Source organism: Nerophis ophidion, linkage group LG04, assembly GCF_033978795.1.
Source record: "Nerophis ophidion isolate RoL-2023_Sa linkage group LG04, RoL_Noph_v1.0, whole genome shotgun sequence".
NCBI classification, from domain to species: domain Eukaryota; kingdom Metazoa; phylum Chordata; class Actinopteri; order Syngnathiformes; family Syngnathidae; genus Nerophis; species Nerophis ophidion.
This window is the reverse complement of record NC_084614.1, coordinates 19,300,697-19,326,873: the sequence shown is the minus strand read 5'-3', so window position 1 is coordinate 19,326,873 and position 26,177 is coordinate 19,300,697. Positions and strand designations below refer to the sequence as shown.

General features: G+C 40.4%; 1 protein-coding gene across 2 annotated transcripts in view; it reads right to left on the bottom strand.

Moving 5' to 3' along the window:
* The window catches only part of LOC133551063 (hippocalcin-like protein 4), a 59,895-nt gene that overhangs the window by 8,333 nt on the left and 25,385 nt on the right, over positions 1-26,177 (bottom strand). The window contains exons 1-2 of one of the 2 annotated variants that reach the window (XM_061897369.1): positions 13,838-13,974; positions 56-231 (exon numbers count right to left, since the gene is read on the bottom strand). In XM_061897369.1, coding sequence (XP_061753353.1) covers positions 56-217 — 162 coding nt within the window. In that variant the 5' untranslated portion in view covers positions 218-231; positions 13,838-13,974. Of the gene's footprint in view, positions 1-55; positions 232-13,837; positions 13,975-26,177 lie in introns of those variants that run through there. The other variant, XM_061897368.1, reaches the window with a different exon arrangement.

Here is a 26,177-nt window from a genome sequence, read left to right as displayed (position 1 = left end):
GCCTGCGGGGGATGCGCCTCCCCCACACAACCAGAGCGAGCAAGCGAGGCCTGACCTTGACGTAGAGCTGCTGAAACTCCTCCAGGTTGAGGATGCCGGAAGGGCAGTCTTTGAGGAAGCCTTTGTACCACTGCTTCAGCTCGGCCTCGTTGAATTCCGTGTTCTTGGTCAGGTCATCCAGGACCTCCGGGGCCAGCTTGCTGTTGTGTTTCCCCATGATGCCTCACCTCTCTGGAGGGCAGGAAGGGAGGGGGGACGGGGCATCAATAAAGGTGAGAGGGTGCTTGGTGATAAACACAGCGGGACCGCATTGTTCCTCTGTGCTTGAATCGCAAACTCTCTCCAAGGACGTGGGACAAACAAGAAAAATGCATGCGGAAGTGGAGCTGAGGCGTGTACTTGTGTTGGCTTTAAAGGGGAACATTATCACCAGACCTATGTAAGTGTCAATATATACCTTGATGTTGCAGAAAAAGGACCATATATTTATTTTTACCGATTTCCGAACTCTAAATGGGTGAATTTTGGCGAATTAAACGCCTTTCAATCCGCCATTTTCTCAAACACATTACAAACATCAAGTCTAATCAGCTGTTATTTTCCGTTTTTTCGACTTTTCCGTACCTTGGAGACATCATGCCTCGTCGGTGTGTTGTCGGAGGGTGTAACAACACTATCAGGGACGGATTCAAGTTGAATTACGTGGAGTGTGCATCGATTAGCACGGCATGCTAATCGATGCTAACATGCTATTTAGGCTAGCTGTATGTACATATTGCATCGTTATGCCTCATTTGTAGCTATATTTGCATCCAGCCATCCCCTCCACCCACATTTAATGCCAAACAAACACATACCAATCGACGGATTCAAGTTGCACCAGTGTCAAAAGATCCGAAAGTCCCTCGTCTGCATATTTTACCCGCGATGTTACGACAGACTTGGCCCAGAGATGTATGGATACCCTGCGACACTCAAAGCAGATGCATTTCCAACGATAAAGTCAACGAAATCACAAAGGTGAGTTTTGTTGATGTTATTGACTTATGTGCTAATCAGACATATTTGGTCGCAGCATGACTGCCAGCTAATCGATGCTAACATGCCATTTAGGCTAGCTGTATGTACATTTGTAGCTATATTTGCATCCAGCCTTTCCCTCCACCCACATTTAATGCCAAACAAACACTTACCAATCAACTGATTTAAGTTGTTCCTGCACATTTTACCGGCGATGCTACGACAGACATGGCACAGAGATGTATGGATACCCTGCAACACTCAATCGTTGGTTAGAAGGCGATCGCCGAATAGCTTCAATAGCTATTCGCTCAATAGCTTCAGTTTCTTCTTCAATTTCGTTTTGTTTGCATCACTAAATGACGTCACAGGAAAATGGACGGGTGGCTTCACAGATAGCGAAAATCAGGCACTTTAAAGCCTTATTTCGGGATATTCCATGATGGGTAAAATTTTGTAAAAAATTTCGAAAAATTAAATAAGCCACTGGGAACTTATTGTTATTGGTTTTAACGCTTCTGAAATTGTAATAATGTTCCCCTTTTAAATGTGTTTAGTTTGTGGGGCATATACTCTTCTTCATGATGCAACCATTTTGAAATCAGGCCGACTGTCAATCTCCTGCGATGTTTTGAACCAGACCCACGCGCACTTTGCCGCACGCCTTTAGGACTCTAACACGCGCGTGTCTCTCAAATTTGAGCAAAAAGATTGGTTAACATCCATGACTGCCTTGAAGCAAAACACATGTGCAGTCTTTGAGTAGGTAATGCTTGGACAGGAAGGCACCTGCTTATGACATACGGCCGACTATGTGCCTAACCCTTAAAGGCCTACTGAAACCCACTACTACCGACCACGCAGTCTGATAGTTTATATATCAATGATGAAATATTAACATTGCAACACATGCCAATACGGCCTTTTTAGTTTACTAAATTGCAATTTTAAATTTCCCGCGAGTTTCTTGTTGAAAACGTCGCGTAATGATGACGGACTGTCAGGAAATATTAGCACTGCACCACTGGCAGCTAAAAGTCGTCTGCTTCAATCGCATAATTACACAGTATTCTGCACATCTGTGTTGCTGAATCTTTTGCAATTTGTTCATTTTATAATGGAGACTATAAAGAACAATGCTGTTGGTGGAAAGCGGTGGATTGCAGCTGTCTTTAGCACCGAGACGCAGCCGGTGTTTGTTTGTTGTGAAGCGGAGCGGTCAAGCGAACATGTTCTCTCTACGTCAACCAGCATGTTTTTGGATGGGAGAATTGTGATATATATCTTACCGGAGAGATCATTGGATTATCGTCTTGCAGCAGCTGTGAGCTTGGCTCCTCGGCTTCTCTCTGAGACACTGCGTGTTCACCGCAGCCATCTGACCTCGAGGTATGTCTTTGCAATCTTTACAATCTCACTAAAACACTATTAAAACAATAAGCAGATAAGGGATCTTCCAGAATTATTCTAGTAAATGTGTCTAATTACATCTAAAACGCTCACACTGGAGCCGTCGCTTTTTTTTTTTTTTTGTAGTCCTTCACTATCAATATCCTAATTCACGAATCTTTCATCCTCGCTCAAATTAATGGGGAAATCATCGCTTTCTCAGTCCGTATTGCTCTCACTGCTGGTGGCTCCCGTTATAAACAATATCGCGAAATGATCAAGTATGACACATAGAATGGACCTGCTATCCCCGTTTAAATAAGAAAATCTCATTTCAGTAGGCCTTTAAGATTGACTATACATAATTATTCCAAAGATCCAAATGGGACTCACTCATAAATGTATCATAGGTCAGCAATAAATTTATTTTTTTTTACTTTAAATGCTTGAAATCTTTCAACAACTTTTCATCTATTGGAATAAAATGTGCATCGTTATCGATTTTTTATTTTATTTTTTTTTTTTATTTTTTTTTATAATGACAAAATGCAAAATATGCAATATTTCTAAGAGAAAAATAAGATGAGGTTGGGTAATTACAGTCGCAAATAAGTCAATAATTCATGACATTGGTTTTGATACAAAAATATTATTTTACAATACCCAGCGATATGTCTGAAGGAGAAAAGGTGAGGCCTTTAATCCCAGGAGCACCATCCCTACCGTCAAGCATGGTGGTGGTAGTATTATCCTATGGACCGGTTTTGCTGCCAATGGAACTGGTGCTTTACAGAGAGTAAATGGGACAATGAAAAAGGAGGATTACCTCCAAATTCTTCAGGACAACCTAAAATCATCACCCCGGTGTCAAACTTTGAATTGGACGTGGGTTGTTTTTCCCGAGGTGCGAAGCGAATGGAGTGGAAACGGCGATGGTGTGAAGGTAGAGACATCTTTTTATTTTAACACTAAAACTAAAAACAGGAACCAACAAAAAGCGCGCACAGTGGCGGTACAATAAACTGGGCTATGAAACAAAAGACTAGCACAATAGCATACTAAAACTTGCACAATGGCAGAACTATGAATAACCATGACCCGGGACACAATCAACCCATCGCCTCATGAATTATAAAAGGGGAGAAGGAGTAGGAGAACCCGCAGCAGAACCTGACGAGCGAAAATTACAGAAAGCGAGCCGACGAAGCGGCCGGCTGAAATTGAGCGAGCAGGAGAGAAGGATCTGTTAAACGTCCTGATCTGAAGACAAAAGCTTTATTTGAAAAAATAAGACTCAAACCTGCTCAGCAAGATGTCCTTCCTTGATGGTCCGTAGAACCCGCACGACGACAGCAAGCGACTGTCACATGTTTTACTCAATATATGGCATCGAATCTCAGCAACAAGCTGTAATATCTTACTGAGATCATTTAGTACCAAAACCTTTAAAACAAGTAAAACACTCTACCATAACATTTGCTTAGTGAGAAAAATGTCTCCCGGCTGGCCTGGGAACGCTTCGGGATCCCCCAGGAAGAGCTAGACGTAGTGGTTGGGGCGAGGGAAGTCTGGGGTTCCCCGCTTAGGCTGCTGCCCCCGCGACCCGACCTCGGATAAGCGGAAGAAGATGATGAAGGATCTTATCAGACAGAAATTTGAGATATTTCATTTTACTTAAATTTCACTTTTCGCAGTGTAGGGCCGCACAAAGGTTAAAGGCCTACTGAAAGCCACTACTACCGACCACACAGTCTGATAGTTTATATATCAATGATGAAATATTAACATTGCAACACATGCCAATACGGCCTTTTTAGTTTACTAAATTGCAATTTAAAATTTCGTGCAAAGTTTCCTGTTGAAAATGTCGCGGAATGATGACGCGTGTTTGTGACGTTATTGGTTGGCGGGGAAATATTAGCCCAGCACCACTTACGGCTAAAAGTCGTCTCTTTTCATCGCGCAATTACACAGTATTTTGGACATCTGTGTTGCTGAATCTTTTGCAATATGTTCAATTAATAAAGGAGACGTCAAAGAAGAATGCTGTTGGTGGATCGCAGCTGCCTTTAGCAAGCGAAACACAGCCGGTGTTTCTTTGTTTGTTGTGAAGCTTTAACACTGAGCGGTCAAGCGAACATGTTTCTCTACGTCAACCAGCAAGTTTTGGGAAGGGAAAATTGTGATATTAAGTCGGCTCTTACCGGAGACTTGAGTGGATTACGCGACCTCATCCTGCAGCTCAAAAAGGCAGCTGTGATCTTGGCTCCTCGGCCTCTCTCAGAGACACTGGCGTTCACCGCAGCCATCCGACTTTCAGGTATGACTTCATAATCTCACTAAAATACTACTAACACAATAAGCAGATAAGGGATTTTCCAGAATTATCTTAGTAAGTAAATGTGTCTAATTACATCTGAAACCCTCCCATGGAGCCGTCGCCTTTTTGTTTTTTTTGTGCTTCACTCTAACTTTCCTCATCCACGAATCTTTCATCCTCGCTCAAATTAATGGGGAAATTGTCGCTTTCTCGGTCCGAATTGCTCGTACTGCTGGTGGCTCACATTAAAAACAATGTGAGGAGCCCTCACAACGGTGACGTCACGCGCACATCGTCTGCTACTTCCAGTACAGGCAAGGTTCTTTTTATTAGCGACCAAAAGTTGCGACCTTTATCGTGGATGTTCTCTACTAAATCCCTTCAGCAAAAATATGGCAATATCACGAAATGATCAAGTATGACACATAGAATGGACCTGCTATCCCCGTTTAATAAAAAAAAAATCTCATTTCAGTAGGCCTTTAATAATACTCTGGATAGCTCTTCTGGACATAAAATGTTCTCATTACCCTGCGGAATAAGCCACTAACCTCCACACACACACACACACATATATTCCCCCAACACTGTGGCCTACTGCGCTGCCCTGGTGACGCCATCCATGAGTCATCGCCCCCGTCCGACCGGCTTTCACACTCCCGCACCAGGACACGGCCGGCCGCCCCTAAAAACCGAACATCCAGGAGCTTTGTGGCAAAAATATCCAACTGCTTGTGTGCTCCACGGTCATTTACAGTGGGGCAAAAAAGTATTTAGTCAGCCACCGATTGTGCAAGTTCTCCCACTTAAAATGATGACAGAGGTCTGTAATTTTCATCATAGGTACACTTCAACTGTGAGAGACAGAATGTGGAAAAAAATCCAGGAATTCACATTGTAGAAATTTTAAAGAATTTATTTGTAAATGATGGTGGAAAATAAGTATTTGGTCAACCATTCAAAGCTCTCACTGATGGAAGGAGGTTTTGGCTCAAAATGTCATTCATTCTTTCCTTAACACAGCCCCAAAGCGTGATGTTTCCATCCCCATGCATCACAGTAGGTATGATGTTCTTGGGATGCAACTCAGTATTCTTCTTCCTCCAAACCGGACGAGTTGAGTTTATACTAAAATGGATACATGGATGATACAGCAGAGGATTGGGAGAATGTCATGTGGTCAGATGAAACCAAAATAGAACTTTGTGGTATAAACTCAACTCGTCATGTTTGGAAGAGGAAGAATACTAAGTTGCATCCCAAGAACACCATACCTACTGTGAAGCATGGGGGTGGAAACCTCATGCATTGGGGCTGTTTTTCTGCTAAGGGGACAGGACGATTGATCCGTGTTAAGGAAAGAATGAATGGGGCCATGTATCGTGAAATTTTGAGCCAAAACCTCCTTCCATCAGTGAGAGCTTTGAATGGTTGACCAAATACTTATTTTCCACCATAATTTACTAATAAATTCTTTAACATTCCTACAATGTGAAATCCTGGATTTTTTTCTCACATTCTGTCTCTCACAGTTGAAGTGTACCTATGATGAAAATTACAGACCTCTGTCATCATTTTAAGTGGGAGAACTTGCACAATCGGTGGCTGACTAAATACTTTTTTGCCCCACTGTTGCATCGTGACGTCTGGATGTTGCGTGACAGTATGGTGGGGGGGGGTCACAACTGAAGGAAGACTCATAAAGAGAATACAAATCTGGGACGCGGTGAAAAGGTTAGCCGCCATCTGAAAATGGCTAAGAAACAGCAGCGAGTGATGCCTGAGGATCGTGGAAGGGCTCCATCGCTGCGGTCGCATTTGAATGTTTCTCGGCCCCCTACCGAGACAAATGAGATTCATCCCCTCGGTTAGGGAAGCAAATGCGACGCATAATAAGCGTTTTCCTCTGCGTGGCGGCGAGACGCTCCATTAGCCAGGCGAAGCGAAAACGCATCAGAAAACCAATCCCCGTTTTGAGGGAATCAAAATAAACACTGCTGGTGACGGCAACAGGGGGAGCGGCGTCGAGTTCATGCAGATTATTCCCGGGGATGCCAGGATCTTTGAAAAGCAGACAATGCAGCATCTTTGGATTTAGAAAGGATGCAGGTTTGAACGCAATTTTAGTAAAATGCAAGAGCCTGAGGTCGTTCATTTAGGAACAGTTCTTACTGAATCATCATACTTAACCAGATCTGGGCAAATTAGATTTTTCAATCCGGCCCGCCGGACATTCCCAAATCATTTTTTTTTTTTTTAGATCTTTAAGATGAAAACTTGTCAGGTTCAAACACTGATGACATCTATTAAACAAGACAAGAAGCAAGGAATCATGCAGAGGCAGAGTTCTATTTAGCTCATGAGAACGCATGGCGCTGCACAGTCTTGCCCTACGCTCTAAAATTCAGCTCCCGCCACACTCTTTTTATTCAGAGTTCTATAGTCAACATCACTGAGGCCGCCTCTATAAGGAGTGGTCACATATATTATGCAAAGTTGGTCCAGAACGCACAGTACGTGACGGAATGGGCTGGGGGGCCTTGTGTCCCTGCTTTGTCTGCGTGTTGTCATCTTATCTTCGTTGCGGTCCTTGAAGCTTTCGTCAGTCTACCCCAGGGCAGCTGTGGCTACTGATGTAGCTTACCACCACTAGGTGTGAATGAATGAGTCCCACTTCTTTGTGAGCGCTTTGAGTGTTTAGAAAAGCGCGATGTAAATCTACGTTTTTTTGTTTTGTTTTTTGAAGTCCTTAGCTGTTAGCGGGCTAAAACAAAGATAACATCTGTGGCTGAGGCCACCCATCAGACAAGAAGTTTTGTCCTTGCATGGATTAGAAAAAGTCTAACTTGAGCACAAGAGCTAATAACTAAAGCAACAGACTTTAAGCATACTTTTTCTGAAGGAACTCTCCTGAAGGAATAAATAAAGTACTATCTATCTATCTATCTACTAAAGTTAGTGTGATCATATATATACTGTGTATATATATATACTGTGTGTGTGTGTGTGTGTGTGTGTGTGTATATATATATATATATATATATATATATATATATATATATATTAGGGGTGGGCAAATTAATGCGTTAATTACGAGTTAACTCATCAACCAATAATGCCGACAATTATTTTATCGCACAATTGCGTATGTTTTTTACATGCTTTTATTTAGTTAACACCTTTTCTTAACAAGATGGCTCTTGGTAAAGATGGAACATTTGGCAAAAATACCGGACAATTCTGCAAATTTCATGGCTGGCTTACAGCGTGATCACTCCGGGATCACTTACGACCGCCAGACAATTCTGGATGTGGATGGATCGGGCCGTTTCGGACTGAAAGACGCGTGCTTGCTAGACCGGCTAGCTAGCATGGGAATATTTTGCCGGCTACATCCAGCGGCCTGTGAAGCAGCGGAGTATATGTGTTGTCCGTCTATTTATCAATACTGCAGACGAGGAGTGTTGGCTGAGTTCTTAACGTTTGCTTTCAGAGCGTGCATTACACAACATACAAGATGCCATCATGGCGACACAACCTATACCGGGCTACCGCGCATGTTCGTCACTCCTGTTGCATGCTGGGTAGGGTAGTTATTTCTTTCCCTGGCTCATAACATCACAATATAGTACCATGTATATGCATTCAGTTTATCAAAGCACCAAGCAAACAATCGGAAAATTCCCATCATATCAATTCCTAGATATGGTCATAATTATTTTAAGTGCACTACGCAGAATAAACACAACATTATTAATATTGTTACTACGGATAATTTGATCAAAAATTCCCTAAAACAGCCCACTACTTATAATACAGGTTTTTTAAACATAAGATCCCTGATAAAAAAAAAATGTTTCTGCTGTTACCTCAGAAATTGCCTGTTCGGATGTTATGATTGTGGCTCAGAGATTTGTATGTAGATTATATTTATTTTCCATAACAAACAGGATAACTTAAATACCCTGGCAGTGGAAATAAGCTTAAATGTTTGTATTTACATTTTTTGAGTTGATTTTCATAAAATATGCTATTTAACTGCTACTGTTTAACAAGGACTGATTTAAATTGTGTTTGCACAACAAATGTTTTGGCGCTTTTGTTCATGTGGGAGAATATTCCAATAAAGGTGCATTACACACTACTTTTGAATTCATTATTGGGCTTCGCGTATACAATGCAGTTAATCGCGATTAATCGGAGAAATAGTGCAATTAACTTCGATTAAAATTTTTAATCGTTTCCCAGCCCTAATATATATATATATATATATATATATATATATATATATATATATATATATATATATATATATATATATATATATATATATATATATATCCATCCATCCATTTCCTACCGCTTACTCCCTTTTGGGGTCGCGGGGGGCGCTGCCGCCTATCTCAGCTACAATCTTGTGTGTGTATATATATATATATATATATATATATATATATACTGTGTATGTGTGTGTATATATATATATATATACATAATTATTCTAACAAAGTGGTTTTCTGAAGTGTTCCTGAGCCCATGTGGTGATATCCTTTAGAGATTGATGTCGGTTTTTGATACAGTGCCGTCTGAGGGATAGAAGGTCACAGTCGTTCATTGCTGATTTGCCGCCATGCCGCTTACGCGGAGTGATTTCTCCAGATTCTCTGAACCTTTTGATGATATTATGGACCGTACGTGCTGAATGTCCACTTTGATGATTTTCGGACCCAGAGAAGCCGGCGGCGTTTCTGGATGTTGTTGATAAATGGCTTTCGCTTTGCCAATAAGAGTTTTAACTTGCACTTACAGATGTAGCTACAAACTGTATTTAGTGACAGTGGTTTTCTGAAGTGTTCCTCAGCCCATGTGGCGATATCCTTTAGAGATTGATGTAGGTTTTTGATACAGTCTGAGTGATCGAAGGTCACGTTCATTCAATGCTGGTTTCCCGCCATGCCGCTTACGTGGAGTGATTTCTCCAGATTCTCCGAACCTTTTGATGATATTATGGACCGTAGATGTTGAATTCCCTAAATTTCTTGCAATTGCACTTTGAGAAACGTTGTTCTTAAATTGTTCGACTGTTTGCTCATGCATTTGTGGACAAAGGGGTGTACCTCGCCCCATCCTTTCTTGTGAAAGACTGAGCATTTTTTGGGAAGCTGTTTTTATACCCAATCATGGCACCCACCTGTTCCCAATTAGCCTGCACACCTGCGGGATGTTCCAAATAAGTGTTTGATGGGCATTCCTCAACTTTATCAGTTTTTTTGCCACTTTTCCCATCTTTTTGTCACGTGTTGCTGGCATCAAATTCTAAAGTTAATGATTATTTGCTTTAAAAAAAAATGTTTATCAGTTTGAGCATCAAATATGTTGTCTTTGTAGCATATTCAACTGAATGGGTTGAAAATGATTTGCAAATCATAGTATTCCGTTTATATTTACATCGAACACAATTCCCCAACTCATATGGAAACGGAGTTTTTAATTCTTTCTCCATTTGTTACCAGAATGGCACCTTCTCTCTCTCGTAGTACCACTCGCAATGCGCCGTTAGCATCACAGCTAATGTTACCCATGTAGCTACCAGTCTGCTCAAGGAGGGCGTGTGTAAGAAGGTGCGCTTGTTTTATGTCTCTGCAAGGAGAGACAGGAAAGAGTGTGAACAGCCTGTAGTGTAAATTCCCGCAGCCAAAAGCAACTGTGTGAGAACTTATACTCGAATATCACGATATAGTCATTTTCTATGTTGCACAGAGACAAATCGAGTATATCGATATATCGCCCAGTCCTACTCGTTACTATGGTAATCTAATTAGTTATTACGGTAATCAAAGTCACAGCAGCTCAGACGAGGCACTAAGTGACGTTCATATGTTGTCAATATTCAGTGTTTTATCCTTCATTGTTAATATTGGAAATCCTACATTCTTTATTTTTATGTACATTCTGGGTGTCACATTCAGTAAAAAAAAAAAATCAGACGGTCTGTCATTTTTAGCATTCAATTACCTCACATTATTGTGAGGTTTTGTTTTAGTGTTCCCAAAAATAGATATACCGGCCCCCAGACACATTTTTTTTTTCTCAAAATTTGGCCCCTAAGTCAAAATAATTGCCCAGGCCTGTACTAAAATATTCACTTTAAATGTCGATGGCACTACTCAGCTGTTGGTGTGAAACTATATGGTGGCATTAATGCTGACTAAACAGTTTCTTACTGCTATCCCAACACTGGTTGTGTTTCTGCTGTGTAATACAACGTTCCCTCGGCTCACTTACTTCGGTCTCAGTACGTTTCGGATTTTAGAGTACCGTTCAGTATACAGTAGTACCCCGTGTTTGGAGAATTAGAATTGATTATAGTTACTTGTTATTTAGCCAAAAAAGTAATTGAATTAGTAACGGAATTGCTCTCTATATAATAAATATATAATATACATATACATGATAAATATAGTATTAATACTAATACATTTAATTAATTACAATAGGAACTAATTGTGTAACTTAAAACATTTATTAAAAATCTGGCATACCGTATACAGTTGAAAGAGGTTTCATGAAAGTTGAGTGCGTGCGAGCGTGTTTCTCTTTTAAAGCGTTGCCAGTTGCTAAGTGACGTGTGACATCAGCGAGAGTGCCAGGCAGAGTAGCATTAGCTCAGCTGTGTTTTGTTAGCTCTTGTGATACAGCGGATCCGTTGAATCTTTTTACTGCGTTGTCACATTTGGTCAGTAAAGGGACTGAACGTGCTTCGACAGCTGTCTTGTCTCCTTGTCCGCAAACGGAGTATTGTATGACTGCAAGCTTGTCACTTCAATCATTGATTAGTTTTTTGGTATTCCCAGGTAGTGGTAGTGTGTATGTGTTTGTGTGGTTTGCTGTGTGATGTTGCCTTCTTCTATGCGGTAGAAATGGATGGATGGGGACTTAATTGTGGTGCTAGTTGCTGCTTTCAATAGTAAAGACATTTCATATATTGGAACATTTTTCAACCGTTTCAAACAATTCCAACACCAACCTATTCATATCATCTAGGACAATTGTGGTATGATCTTTTTGTTTTATTCCCGGTTTTCCCGAAATTCCCAAATTTCTAAAACAAAAAAAAACTTCCCATTTAAATGAATGGACTTATTCATATTTATACAATGGTCAAAATTCTGACGTCTCTCCTCAATTGAGCCAAATTTGATTCTGTCTCTGTTGAATTATTTGCTTCTTCTGACATTCCCAATAAAGACATTGAAGTGACCAACTCAAACAAACAAACTCAAGTCATAGAAAAATTTCTTAAGCGCAAAAAATATAACTAAAGTGGTGAAGCTGTATTTTCATTTTTTTTAACAGTTTAGTTAAGAATCATAATTATTAATTTAGTTTATTTTAGCGCAACATATGTCAGTTGTTTATATTTCTAACATAAGCCCTAACTATTTTTCTTTTTGTTAAATAAATAATAATCTCTGTGATTAACACATGCTTCCATATCCTTTGACAATTTTCTGAACTGTATGTAAGTCTGAGGAAAATATTATAATCAACAGTAAAATGACTAATTCAGTGTCAATATTTCAGTGGGTCCCCAGGTCAAGTCAAGTCCTTGTTAGAATAATTGTATCTAAGTTATCACAAAACTTTGTGTTGCCATGAGTTCCCGGCGAGAAGACAAAAGCTATCTTTGAACCTACCAAGCAAAAGGCTTGTAAAACTCTACTGTGTAGGATGGGAAGCAACATGAAGATTGTCTGTTACTTTCATGTATTGTAATCAACAGACAGATATTGTCTTGAACAAAGAACTACAAAGCTAAATGGAAGCAGGATCCGGCTCCCCTCTAGGGACCTCTTTGAACTCTTTTACATTTTATTTGAACTTTTTGTAATCAAAGGCAATGGCTGTTTACGACCCCCTCCCTTAGAAACAACTGTTGCCATGTAATCAGGGAAAGTCCAAATAAAAGAGGAGGCGTACAATTTTTCGCCAGAGTGTGATGGAGACTGTACAAGCGTACAGCCCAGACGTCTCTTCTCAATTGAGCCAAATTTGATTCCGTCTCTGTTGAATTCTTTGCTTCTTCTGACATTCTCAATAAAGACATTGAAGTGACCAACTCAAACAAACAAACTTAAGTCATAGAAACATTTCTTAAGCGCAAAAAATATGACTAAAGTGGTGAAGCGGTATTTTCATTTTTTTTAACAGTTTAGTTAAGAAACATAATTATTAATTTAGTTGTTTGTTTTTCTAACTAAAGCCCTAACTTTTTTTTTTTTGTTAAATAAATAATAATCTCTGTGATTAACACATGCTTCCGTATCCTTTGACAAGTTTGTGAACTGTATGTAAGTCTGAGGAAAATATTATAATCAACAGTAAAATGACTAATTCAGTGTCAATATTTCAGTGGGTCCCCAGGTCAAGTCAAGTCAATTTTATTTATATAGCACGTTTACAACAACTTTTAAATTGAACCAAATTGCTTTATAGGTTAAAAAAAAAACCCATAGAGCAACAGAAACAGAAAACAAATAAATAACAAACAATGAATAAGTTGAACAAAATAGTACAAAAAGCAATACGGTAAAAGGGGTCAAATAAAAAGTGCAACAAATAGATACATAAAACTAAAGGGAAGGGTTGGGGGGGTAGGACCAGAAAATGGTGGCCTAGTGGGCAGGCTCAGCTCAGGTCAAAGACCAGCGAGAAGAAGTAGGTCTTAAGAAGGGTTTTAAAAACCCCCAGGCTCTGGGCTGACCTAATGTGGAGAGAAAGGCTGTTCCAGAGCTTAGGGGAAGCAATGGAAAAGGCTCTGAAGGTCCCCCTGAAGTGGAAAAGTTGGGGCCCGAGGTCAAAAAAATGGAAGAACCCTAAAGCTCTGCTGGCCAACACATCCAAGATGTCATCAAAGGATTTTCAGTTGTCGAGGCAACAAGCTGTCGGTGTGCTAAGAAGTGACGTCTTTGACCGCGACACACTCACCTTAATGGGGACACCTGTAGTTGAGATCCAAAATGAGAAAGAGGTGTCATGCGGCGTGCAATAGTGTCATGACGCAGGACGAAAAAAAAACCCAATGTATGACTCAATGTGGCATCTCACCTCTGAGGGGGGGGACTTGCGAAGAGGTGACAAAGATAGACCGGAGCAAGAAGGCGGGAGACTGTAAATCCGAGCAACAGGCGTTGGACAAGTGAGGACGGCCTTAACTAACGCATGTTCACTCTCTCATTCCAGCTGTCAGACTGATAGTAAACACCAATAATCATGGCTGCAAGTGTGCGAGAGACTGTTAATGCGTCACTCTCTGGGTCTTTAAGCGGATTGGACATGCTGCTGGAACATGGCTCCCAATCTCACGACGCGATTGGTTACGCCGCGCCAGCGATCAATAATATCCGTCGCTGGGTGTGCGATTTCAAATCACCAAACGCCCGACCGACGTCCTGGGTTTTTCGGAATTACGTTGCGCTATCAAAGTTATGGGAGATCCGTTTCCAGTGGGGGTTGGTCTCCTATCTTGTTTGTGACTTTCACGGACAGGATTTCAAGGCAGAGTCTGTCAGAGTTATTTGATGACGAACCCCAAGATGCAGAGATGGAGGCAGGCATGGAATGAGAAAACATGATTTAAGTACATACTAAGACAAAAACAAAACCAAAAGGGTACAAACACCAAGCGCGCACGTGGCGGATAATCAAACGAAAGGAGCTAGCCTGGGAGCTAGAAAATAACAAACAGGAGCTTAGCGTGGAAGCCAGTGGGTAGCGAACAGGCAAGCAGAAGTTGTACTTGTATAATAAAAAATACAACGGAAGCAGGGAACAAAAAACAGTAAGCTACAAACATCAACTGAATATAGCTTACCGCTACGCTGCAAAGACAAGGTACGACACGACAGGCGCGATAACACATCACGAGCGCGCCTATACATGACATCGACAAGACAATACGATGATCCAGCAACTGACACAGGACAAAGGAGGTACAAATAGGAGCCGGCTGATTGGCAACAGTTGTGGCCAGATGCCAATCAGCCACAGCTGAAGGGGAGCACAGCACTCAGGGAACAAGACAGGAAGCTGAAAAATTAAGAGCACTAGACAGGAACTAAAAGACAGGAAATACTAAACACAGGAAACAGATAAATGCAGAGAAAAAACTAAAACAAAGTCAAACTGTCAGGGGCAAGCCTGACAGAGTCGTGACCATGGTGTAGAGGGTATACGTCTCGGGGGGGCTAAAGGTGGTGTCACTGCTTTTTGCAGACAATGTTGTCCAGATGGCACCTTCGGTTTATGGCCTTCAGCTCTCACTGGATCGGTTCAGCGACTGGAATGAGGGATCAGCATCTCCAAATCTCAGGCCATGGTTCTCAGCAGGAAACCGATGGTTTGTACAGTCCAGGTAGAGAACGAGACTCTGTCCCAGGTGCAGGAGTTTAAGTATCTCGGGGTCTTGTTCACAAGTGAGGGAAGGATGGAGAAGGAAATCAGCCGGAGAATCGGAGCAGCCGGGGCAGTATTGCAGTCTCTCTGCCGCACTGCTGAGCCAGAAGGCAAAGCTCTTGGTCTACCAAGCTATCTACATTCCTACTCTCACCTATGGTCATGAAGTGTGGGTCATGACCGAAAGAGTAAGATTGCGGATACAAATGAGTTTTCTCAGAAGGGTGGCTGGCACCTCCCTTGGAGATAGGGTGAGAAGTTCAGTCCCCCAAGAGAGACTCATAGTAGAGCCACTGCTCCTTCGCTTGGAAAGAAGCCAGCTTAGGTGGCTCGTGCAGATGCCTCACGAGCGTCTCCCTAGGGAGGTCCTCGTTGCACGTCCCACTGGGAGGATACCCCGCGGCAGGCCAAGGACCAGATGGGGGGATTACATCTCCTCTCTGGCCTGGGAACACTTTGGAACCCCAGGAGGAAGTTGCTAATGTTGCTCTGGAGAGGGAAGTCGGGGGGTCTCTGCTGGAGCTGTTGTCCCCGCGACCCGATTCCGGATAAGCAGTTGAAGATGGATGGATGGATTGGTTGCCATGTTTTTCCGGACCATAGGGGGCACCGGATTATAAGGGGCACTGCCAATGAGAGGGTCCATTCAGGTCTATATTCGTACAAAAGGCACATTAAAGGGGTCCTATTGAGATTTTTTTTTCTATATGTAAAACAGTTCTTTGTGGTCAACACCAGTGTTTTTTGACCACTCACATGCCGTGAGATACAGTCTGGTGTGCCGTGGGAGATTATCTAGTTTCACCTATTTGGGTTCAAAATATCTGCGATGAGGTGTCGACTTGTCCAGGGTGTACCCCGCCTACCGCCCGAATGTAGCTAAGATAAGCCCCCCCCCCGCAACCCCAAAAGGGACAAGCGGTAGGAAATGGATGGATGGATGGGTTAAAAATATTTTTTGCAAACCAGTAATTATAGTCTATAAATGATGTGTCCGTGTTGTCTAGAGGTCAACAGAGTAACAGTGTAATACTCTTCCATATCTGTAGGTGGCAGCCGGTAGCTAATTGCTTTGTAGCAGGAAACAGCGGTAGGCAGGGTGCAGGTAAAAAAGTGTCTAATTCTTAAAGCAAAAATAAACAAAAGGTGTGTGCCTCTAAATAAAGGCATTGAAGCTTAAGGAAGGCTATGCAGAATGAGACAAACTGAACTGGCAACAAAGTAAACAAAAACAGAATGCTGGACGACAGCAAAGACTTACTGTGGAGCAAAGATGGCGTCCATGAAGTACACCCGAACATGACGTGACAATCAACAAAGAAGAATATAAACAACTGAATTATTCTTGATTGCTAAAACAAAGTAGATGTAAATATACAAGGAATACAATGATTTGCAAATCCTTTTCAACACATATTCAATTGAATGCACTACAAAGACAAGATATTTGATGTTCAAACTCATAAAGTTTATTCATTTATTTTTTACTAATAATAATCTCCTTAGGAGTTTGACAGCTAGAGTCAAACTCGTTTGCACTTGCACTTGCATGGCTTAATCTTTGAGACAAGCATATGCTACTGGCAGGATCAACCAGGTAGACTGGCTGCAACACGTGCCAAAGTAGTTGGGAAAGGGCATGTTCACCACTGTGTTACATCACCTTTTCTTTTAACAACACTCAATAAACGTTTGGGAACTGAGGAAACTGTCGAAGCTTTGAAATTGGAATTCTTTCCCATTCTTGTTTTATGTAGAGCTTCAGTCGTTCAACAGTCCGGGGTCTCCGTTGTCGTATTTTACGCTTCATAATGCACCACACATTTTCGATGGGAGACAGGTCTGGACTGCGGGCGGGCCAGGAAAGTACCCGCACTCTTTTTTTACGAACCCACGCTGTTGTAACACGTGCTGAATGTGGCTTGGCAGTGTCTTGCTGAAATAAGCAGGGGCGTCCATGAAAAAGACAGCAATTAGATGGCAAAACCTGTATGTACCTTTCAGCATTAATGGTGCCTTCACAGATGTGTAAGTTACCCATACCTTGGGCACTAATGCACCCCCATACCATCACAGATGCTGGCTTTTGAACTTTGCGTCGATAACTGTCTGGATGGTTCGCTTCCCCTTTGATCCGGATGACACGATGTAGAATATTTCCAAAAACAATTTGAAATGTGGACTCGTCAGACCACAGAACACTTTTCCACTTTGCATCAGTCCATCTTAGATGATCTCGGGCCCAGAGAAGCCGCCAGTGGCGTTTCTGGATGTTGTTGATAAATGGCTTTCGCTTTGCATAGTAGAGCTTTAACTTGCACTTACAGATGGAGCGACAAACTTTATTTAGTGACAGTGGTTTTCTGAAGTGTTCCTGTGCCCATGCGGTGATATCCTTCAGAGATTGATGTCGGTTTTTGATACAGTGCCATCTGAGGGAATGAAGGTCAAGGTCATTCAATGTTGGTTTCCGGCCATGCCGCTTATGTGGAGTGATTTCTCCAGATTCTCTGAACCTTTTGATGATATTATGGAGCGTAGACGTAAATTTCTTGCAATTGCACTTTGAGAAACGTTGTTCTTAAACTGTTTGACTATTTGCTCACGCAGTTGGGGACAAAGGGGTGTACCTCGCCCCATCCTTTCTTGTGAAAGACTGAGCATTTTTTGGGAAGCTGTTTTTACCTCCAATCATGGCACCCACCTGCTCCCAATTAACCTGTACACCTGTGGGATGTTCCAAATAAGAGTTTGATGAGCATTCCTCAACTTTATCAGTATTTATTGCCACCTTTCCCAACTTCTTTGTCCCGTGTTGCTGGCATCAAATTCTAAAGTTAATGATTATTTGAAAAAAAAAATGTTTATCAGTTTGAACATCAAATATGTTGTCTTTGTAGCATATTCAACTGAATATGGGTTGAAAAGGATTTGCAAATCATTGTATTCCGTTTATATTTACATCTAACACAATTTCCCATCTCATATTGAAACGGGGTTTGTATTTTGGTAGCTCGTCCGGATTTGTTGGTGTTTTTCCTGTGGCTGCTTCACTTTTGTCCCAGCGCATTTCCTCTCACCTGTTAAGACTATTTAAGTCGAGGCTGTCAGGTTCAAACACTGATGACATCTATTAAACAGGACAAGAAGCAAAGAATCAAACAGAGACAGAATTCAATTTGGCTCTGTGAGGAGAAACGTGTACATCTGTACACTTGGAGAGTGTCATCGCGCTCTGCCAAAAGATTGCATGCCTCTTTCTTTTATTTGGACTTTCACTGACCACATGGCAACAGCTGCTTCCAAAGGGACGGGGTCGTGAACAGCCATCGCCTTTGATTACAAAACAGTTCAAAAGAAAAGGTTGGTTCAAAAAATAGGTCGTAAAAGAGGTCGCCAAAGAGTTAAAATAAAGAGGTTCGTAAAAGAATTCAAAAAAGCGGTGCCTGGAGGGGAGTCAGGCCCTGCTTCCTCTCCGCTTTGTAGTTCTTGGGTCACGACAATATCTTTCTGTTGATTACATTACATGAAAGAAACAGCACACCTTCATGTTGCTTTCCATTGTACAGAGTGGAGTTTTACAAGCCTTTTGCTTGGTAGGTTCAAAATTATGTTTTTTTCTTTATTGCTGGGAACTCTTCAACACACAGTTTTTGTGATAACTTAGATCAAATCATTCTAACAGATCCTTTTTCTACCTTGGTTGGACATTGTTTGTTGATGCTGCTGTTATCTGGTGACAACAGACAATCTTTGTCATGATGCGCTTCAGTACGCTCCTACTTTGTGGACGCCATCTGCTGCGCATTTCATAGGAAGTGTTTTTTGCTGTGTTCCAGCATTTATTTATTTATTTTTTGTCAGTCATAGTCTGGCCGGTTAGAGCACTTCCCTTCTGCTCTAGCCTTTTTGTTTTTCTTTAATAAATACCCTTTTTTACTTTACGCTGCTACCTCGTACATCTTCATTCCTAAAATCGCAACAGTGACGCACCGTTTATCATCGCTTGACACCCTAAGCTTCGATTGCTCCTTAGCGGCACTTGGCTTTTGTTTATTTTGTTTTAAGTATCGTATACCTTTTTACCTGCACCTTGTTCACCCTTTGGGAGGTGAGGGGAGCAGTGAGCGGCAAAGGTGGTCGCGCCCGGGAAATAATTTTTAATGATTTAATCCCCCAATTCTAACCCTTGATGCTGTGTGCCAAGCAGGGAGGTAATGGGTCCCATTTTTATAGTCTTTGGTATGACTCGGCCGGGGTTTGAACTCGCGACCTACCGATCTCAGGGCGGACACTCTGAATATATTTGGGGCGGGATAGCTCGGTTGGTAGAGGGGCCGTGCCAGCAACTTTAGGGTTGCAGGTTCGATTCCCGCTTCCGCCATCCTAGTCACTGCCGTTGTGTCCTTGGGCAAGACACTTTACCCACCTGCTCCCAGTGCCACCCACACTGGTTTAAATGTAACTTAGATATTGGGTTTCACTATGTAAAGCGCTTTGAGTCACTAAAGAAAAGCGCTACATAAATATAATTCACTTCACTTCACTTATAAAGTATTTTTCAATTGTTGCTATTTTTAGAATATTTAAAAAAAAAATCTCACGTATCCCTTGGCATACCTTCAAGTACCCCCATTTGAGAACCACTGCTGTAGACCTTGCACCCGGCAACAATAGAAACTACAGTTTCATTGGAGTAATTACGGTTATTGTTCAATAAAGCCTGCTGCATTAACACCATATGTCTCATGCTGTTTATAAGCCAGCTTAAAAGGAGCCAAACAAGTTCACAAGGCAGAAGGTGCGCCTACACGCTCATTATTATGACACTGGGCCTTTAACTGCAGGCAGCCAAGAGCTGGGGGAAAAAAAAAAAAAAAAAAAAAAAAAAAGGTGTCAATGTGACTGAAAATGATTAGCCGGCTAAAGCTGTAATTAAGTTGGAAAGTGGGCTAAAAAACATGTAGTGTGTTTCCTGTGTGTGTGCGCGTGTGTGTGTTTGCAATAACCTTCCTGCAAGTGGAAAAAGTACAACGGGCTGACAGAGGACAATCAATAGGATACCAATCAAATACCAGCCCAAGCCATGATCAGCTACAATTGTCTGTAAATGAATGGACGGTTGTCATGACAACGCACCGTCGCTGCCAGAAGGCAGCAGGGCAAGAAAAGGATGGAATTAGAGAATCGAGACCGACTCTTTCCCAACTGGGCCTGGTCCAGTTGACTTTCTGCTGCCCGGGTTTTATCAAGAGCAAACCACCGACGCCGGGTTCGGTGTTTTTAGTACACGAGCGGTAAAAGCATGCTGGTTCTGCACCGCGGTTATTGACGTCCCCCAACTATCATGATGGTATATAGTGACAACAATGAATGTGAATCTGTGTTGACTATTTAGCATCGCGGAGGCACTCCGTATTGGCGGGGACGACGCTACTTTCCTTTTTTCTAGTAGCTCCAGAAGTAGTAATATTGCGACACTGTGACTATTGTACTATTTGTCCATTAGTATTAATGTTTGCTTAATATCAATTTAAGAACATATTTTGCAGCTCAGGGCTGAGTCCAGATTGTTATTTACAAATATCGGCATGTGAAAACATCCCATGTAGTTTTTTATGGGGGGCTTGTCAAAAAATGAAATACAATACATATTTTTTTTATTATTTATCATTATTATGTATCATCATTTTTCCTTATTTTTGTGTTAAATTTAATTAAAACAATTATTTTGTTATTTTGATGAATTTTGTTTTCAATTTAATAAAAAAAATTTTTTTTCTATTATTCATTTTGTTTTGAAAACACATACAAAATAGTACTATCCATCTATCTAGCTATCAAAATGAAGACTATACTTACTTCTACAATACAATCACCGCTTCTGCCATCATATTCACTGCCGTTGTGTCCTTGGGCAAGACACTTTAAGCACCTGCTGTCATTGCCACCCACACTGGTTTGAATGTAGCTTGAATGTAGATAATGGGAGAAAATTGAGAGAAAACATAATTGACTAACTCACATGTTACAATTTTTATATCCATAAGAGTGGAACTTATTTACTCCCACCATGTATTCATAGATTAACTCTACCAAGCTTTCTTGTCATTATCTATACAATGATCAATTTACTGGTCTTATTTTAATATATGATTCATAATATATTTTTGTAACTTTGACACAAAAATACATACCTGTACATGTATAGGCATATACAAATATTAAATGATGGCAACACCAACAAATAATACATTATATATATATATATATATATATATATATATATATATATATATATATATATTAGTATATGTCTTAGTATATATATATATATATTAGTATATGTCTTAATTAGATTATCCAGAGAATAGTGCTCGATACTGTGGTAGAGCGCAATATATGTATGTGTGGGAAAAAAAAATCACAAAACTACTTCATCTCTACAGAACTGTTTCATGAGGGGTTTCCTCAATCATAAATCAAAAATCTCCTGATGATTGAGGGAACCCCTCATGAAACAATTCTGTAGAGATGAAGTAGTCTTGTGATTTTTTTTTCCCCACACACATATATATATATATATATATATATATATATATATATATATATATATATATCAGTATATATATATATATATATATCAGTATATATATATATATATATATCAGTATATGATGCAACTTTTCAAATGATCATGTCGAGATGATCTACCCCATCTTTGTGTGTGTGTGTGTGTGTGAAGTGTATGCATGTGTGTGTATATATATATATATATATATATATATATATATATACATATATATCATCAAAATGTGCATATCTGTATATACATGTGTATATAGGTGTGTGTATATATGTTTGTGTATACATATAAATTTGTATAATGTGTGTATATGAAATTATATATAGAAATATGTGTGTGTATGTATGTGTGTATGTATATATATATATATATATATATATATATATATATATATATATATATATATATATATATATATATATATATACTAGGGGTGTGGGAAAAAATCGATTCGAATACGAATCGAATCATTTACATTGTGCGATTCAGAATCAATTCTCATTTTAAAAAAATCAATTTATTAATTTTTTTTATTTACATTTTTTTTTTTTTAATCACTACACAGCAATACCATAACAATACAACACAATTCCAAAACCACACCTGACCCAGCAACACTCAGAACTGCAATAAACAGAGCAATTGAGAGAAGACACAAACACGACACAGAACAAACCAAAAGTAGTGAAACGAAAATGAATATTATCAACAACAGTATCAATATTAATTATAATTTCAGCATAGCAGTGATTAAAAATCCCTCATTTACATGATCATTAGACATTTATAAAAATAAAAATAAAGAACAATAGTGTCACAGTGGCTTACACTTGCATCGCATCTCATGAGCTTGACAACACACTGTGTCCAATGTTTTCACAAAGATAAAATAAGTCATATTTTTGGTTCGTTTAATAACTAAAACAAAATTACATTATTGCAATCAGTTGATAAAACATTGTCCTTTACAATCATAAAAGTCTTTTTTTTTTTAAATCTACTACTCTGCTTGCATGTCAGCAGACTGGGGTAGATCCTGCTGAAATCTTATGTATTGAATGAATACAGAATCCTTTTAAATCGGGAAAATATCGTTTTTGAATCGAGAATCGAATAAAAAAAAATCGATATTATCGAATCATGACCCAAAGAATCGATATTAAATCGAATCGTGGGACACCCAAAGATTCACAGCCCTAATATATACATATACATATATATATATATATATATATATATATATTGCTAAAACAGACCTTTTTTGTTCACATGTGAACAAAAAACAAGGTTACATTAAAAAAAAAAAAAAATGAATGTGCACAGCATGTAAGAGGGTGGATCGATCCATAAATTGCTGGTGTCGACAATAAAGGTAACATCAGTATACGCGCGACACCAGACTGATTAAGTAGATATTTAAATTATTTAAAAATATTTTTTTGTTTGTTTTAGTTCATGTCTACAAATTTGGGGAATAATTCCTTGGACACAGGAAGACAAAAAAAAAGCCTTTAAAAGCGGAGTAAATAGTAGTTTTCGATTTTGTGTAGGTATTGTGTACTATTCACTTTGTTTTGCTCCAACAATTATATGATATAAAAATAATTAGGAAGTAATTTTAAATGCTGTCAACATCACTCAAACTAAGTAAATAAATAAAAACAATTACAGTTAATGGATGTGATCGGTATTGGTAGTGACACCGCCACATGTGTTGTCGGCCGCACGCTCAAGACGGGGGACGCCGTGGCTCGGTTGGTAGAGGGTTCCAGGTTCGATCCCCGCTAGGGACTTTGGGCAAGACGCTTTACCCACCTGTCAACACCCACACTGGGTTTAAATGTAACTCAGATAATGCGGTTCACTATGTAAAGCCCTTTGAGTCACTAGAGAAAAGCGCTATATAAATGTAATTCACTTCACTCACGGGGAATGGGCAGCATAAATCCCTGATCGGAACGTCCCTAATTAACATCACTTTCACACACATTGTATCAGCATCCGTCCCCTGTGTGATAAAGCATGTGCCACGAGACAAAGATTCAATCATCTCACACACACACACACACACACACACACACACAAGACAGGATGACACACACATTACAGGCCTACAGAAATGAGATTTTCTTATTTAAACGGGGATAGCAGGTCCATTCTATGTGCCATACTTGATCATTTCGCGATATTGCCATATTTTTGCTGAAAGGATTTAGAAGAGAACATCCACGATAATGTTCGCAACTTTTGGTCGCTAATAAAAAAGCCTTGCCTTTACCGGAAGTAGCAGACGATGTGCGAGTGACGTCACGGGTTGTAGGGCTCCTCACATCTGAACATTGTTTATAACGTGAGCCTCCAGCAGCAAGAGCTATTCGGACCGAGAAAGCGACAATTTCCCTATTAATTTGAGCAAGGATGAAAAATTTGTGGATGAGGAAAGTTAGAGTGAAGCACTAAAAAAAGAAAGAAAAGGCGATGGCTCCAGGCAGCGGCAGTGGGAGCGTTTCAGATGTACTTAGATACATTTACTAGGATCATTCTGGAAAATCCCTTATCTGCTAATTGTGTTACTAGTATTTTAGTGAGATTGTAAAAGTCGGATGACTGCAGTGAACGCCAGTGTGTATGACAGAAGCCAAGGAGCCAAGATCACAGCTGCCTTGAGGTCGCATAATCCACTCAAGTCTTCGGTAAGAGCCGACTTAATATCACAATGTTCCCATCCAAAAACTTGCTGTTTGACGTAGAAAAAAATACGTTTGCTTGACCGCTCTGTGTTAAAGCTTCACAACAAACAAAGAAACACCGGCTGTGTTTCGGTTAGTAAAGGCAGCTGCAATCCACCAACAGCATTCTTCTTTGACGTCTCCATTATTAATTGAACAAATTGCAAAAGATTCAGCAACACACATGTCCAAAATACTGTGTAATTCTGCGATGAAAACAGACGACTTTTAGCCGTGTGTGGTGCTGGGCTGAAATGTCCGCTCCAACCAATAACGTCACAAGCACGCGTCAACATAAGCGTCATCATTCCGCAACGTCACGGCTTGTAGGGCTCCTCACATCCTCACATTATTTATAATAATAGCCTCCAGCAGCAAGAGCTATTTGGACAGAGAAAGCGACAATTTCCCTAATAATTTGAGCGAGGATGAAAGATTTGTGGATGAGGAAAGTTAGAGTGAAGCACTTAAAAAAAAAAGAAAAGGCGACGGCTCCAGGCGGCGGCAGTGGGAGCGTTTCGGATGTAATTAGACACATTTACTAGGATAATTCTGGAAAATCCCTTATCTGTTTATTGTGTCACTAGTATTTTAGTGAGATTGTAAAAGTCGGATGGCTGCGGTGAACGCCAGTGTGTATGACAGAAGCCGAGGAGCCAAGATCACAGCTGCCTTGAGGTCGCATAATCCACTCAAGTCTCCGGTAAGAACCGACTTAATATCACAATTTCGCAAAAACTTGCTGGTTGACGTAGAAAAAACCACGTTCGCTTGACCGCTCTGTTAAAGCTTCACAACAAACAAAGAAACACCGGCTGTGTTTCGCTTGCTAAAGGCAGCTGCAATCCACAAACAGCATTCTTCTTTGACGTCTCCATTATTAATTGAACAAATTGCAAAAGATTCACCAACACACATGTCCAAAATACTGTGTTATTCTGCGATGAAAACAGACGACTTTTATCCGTGTGTGGTGCTGGCATGAAATGTCCACTCCAACCAATAACGTCACAAGCACGCGTCAACATAAGCGTCATCATTCCGCGACGTCACGGGTTGTAGGGCTCCTCACATCCTCACATTATTTATAATCATAGCCTCCAGCAGTAAGAGCTATTCGGACCGAGAAAGCGACGATTTCCCTATTAATTTGAGCAAGGATGAAAAATGTGTGGATGAGGAAAGTTAGAGTGAAGCACTAAAAAAAGAAAGAAAAGGCGATGGCTCCAGGCAGCGGCAGTGGGAGCGTTTCAGATGTACTTAGATACATTTACTAGGATCATTCTGGAAAATCCCTTATCTGCTAATTGTGTTACTAGTATTTTAGTGAGTTTGTAAAAGTCGGATGACTGCAGTGAACGCCAGTGTGTATGACAGAAGCCAAGGAGCCAAGATCACAGCTGCCTTGAGGTCGCATAATCCACTCAAGTTTCCGGTAAGAACCGACTTAATATCACAATTTCGCAAAAACTTGTTAGTTGACGTAGAAAAAACACGTTCGCTTGACCGCTCTGTGTTAAAGCTTCAAAACAAACAAAGAAACACCGGCTGTGTTTCGGTTAATAAAGGCAGCTGCAATCCACCAACAGCATTCTTCTTTGACGTCTCCATTATTAATTGAACAAATTGCAAAAGATTCAGCAATACACATGTCCAAAATACTGTGTTATTCTGCGAT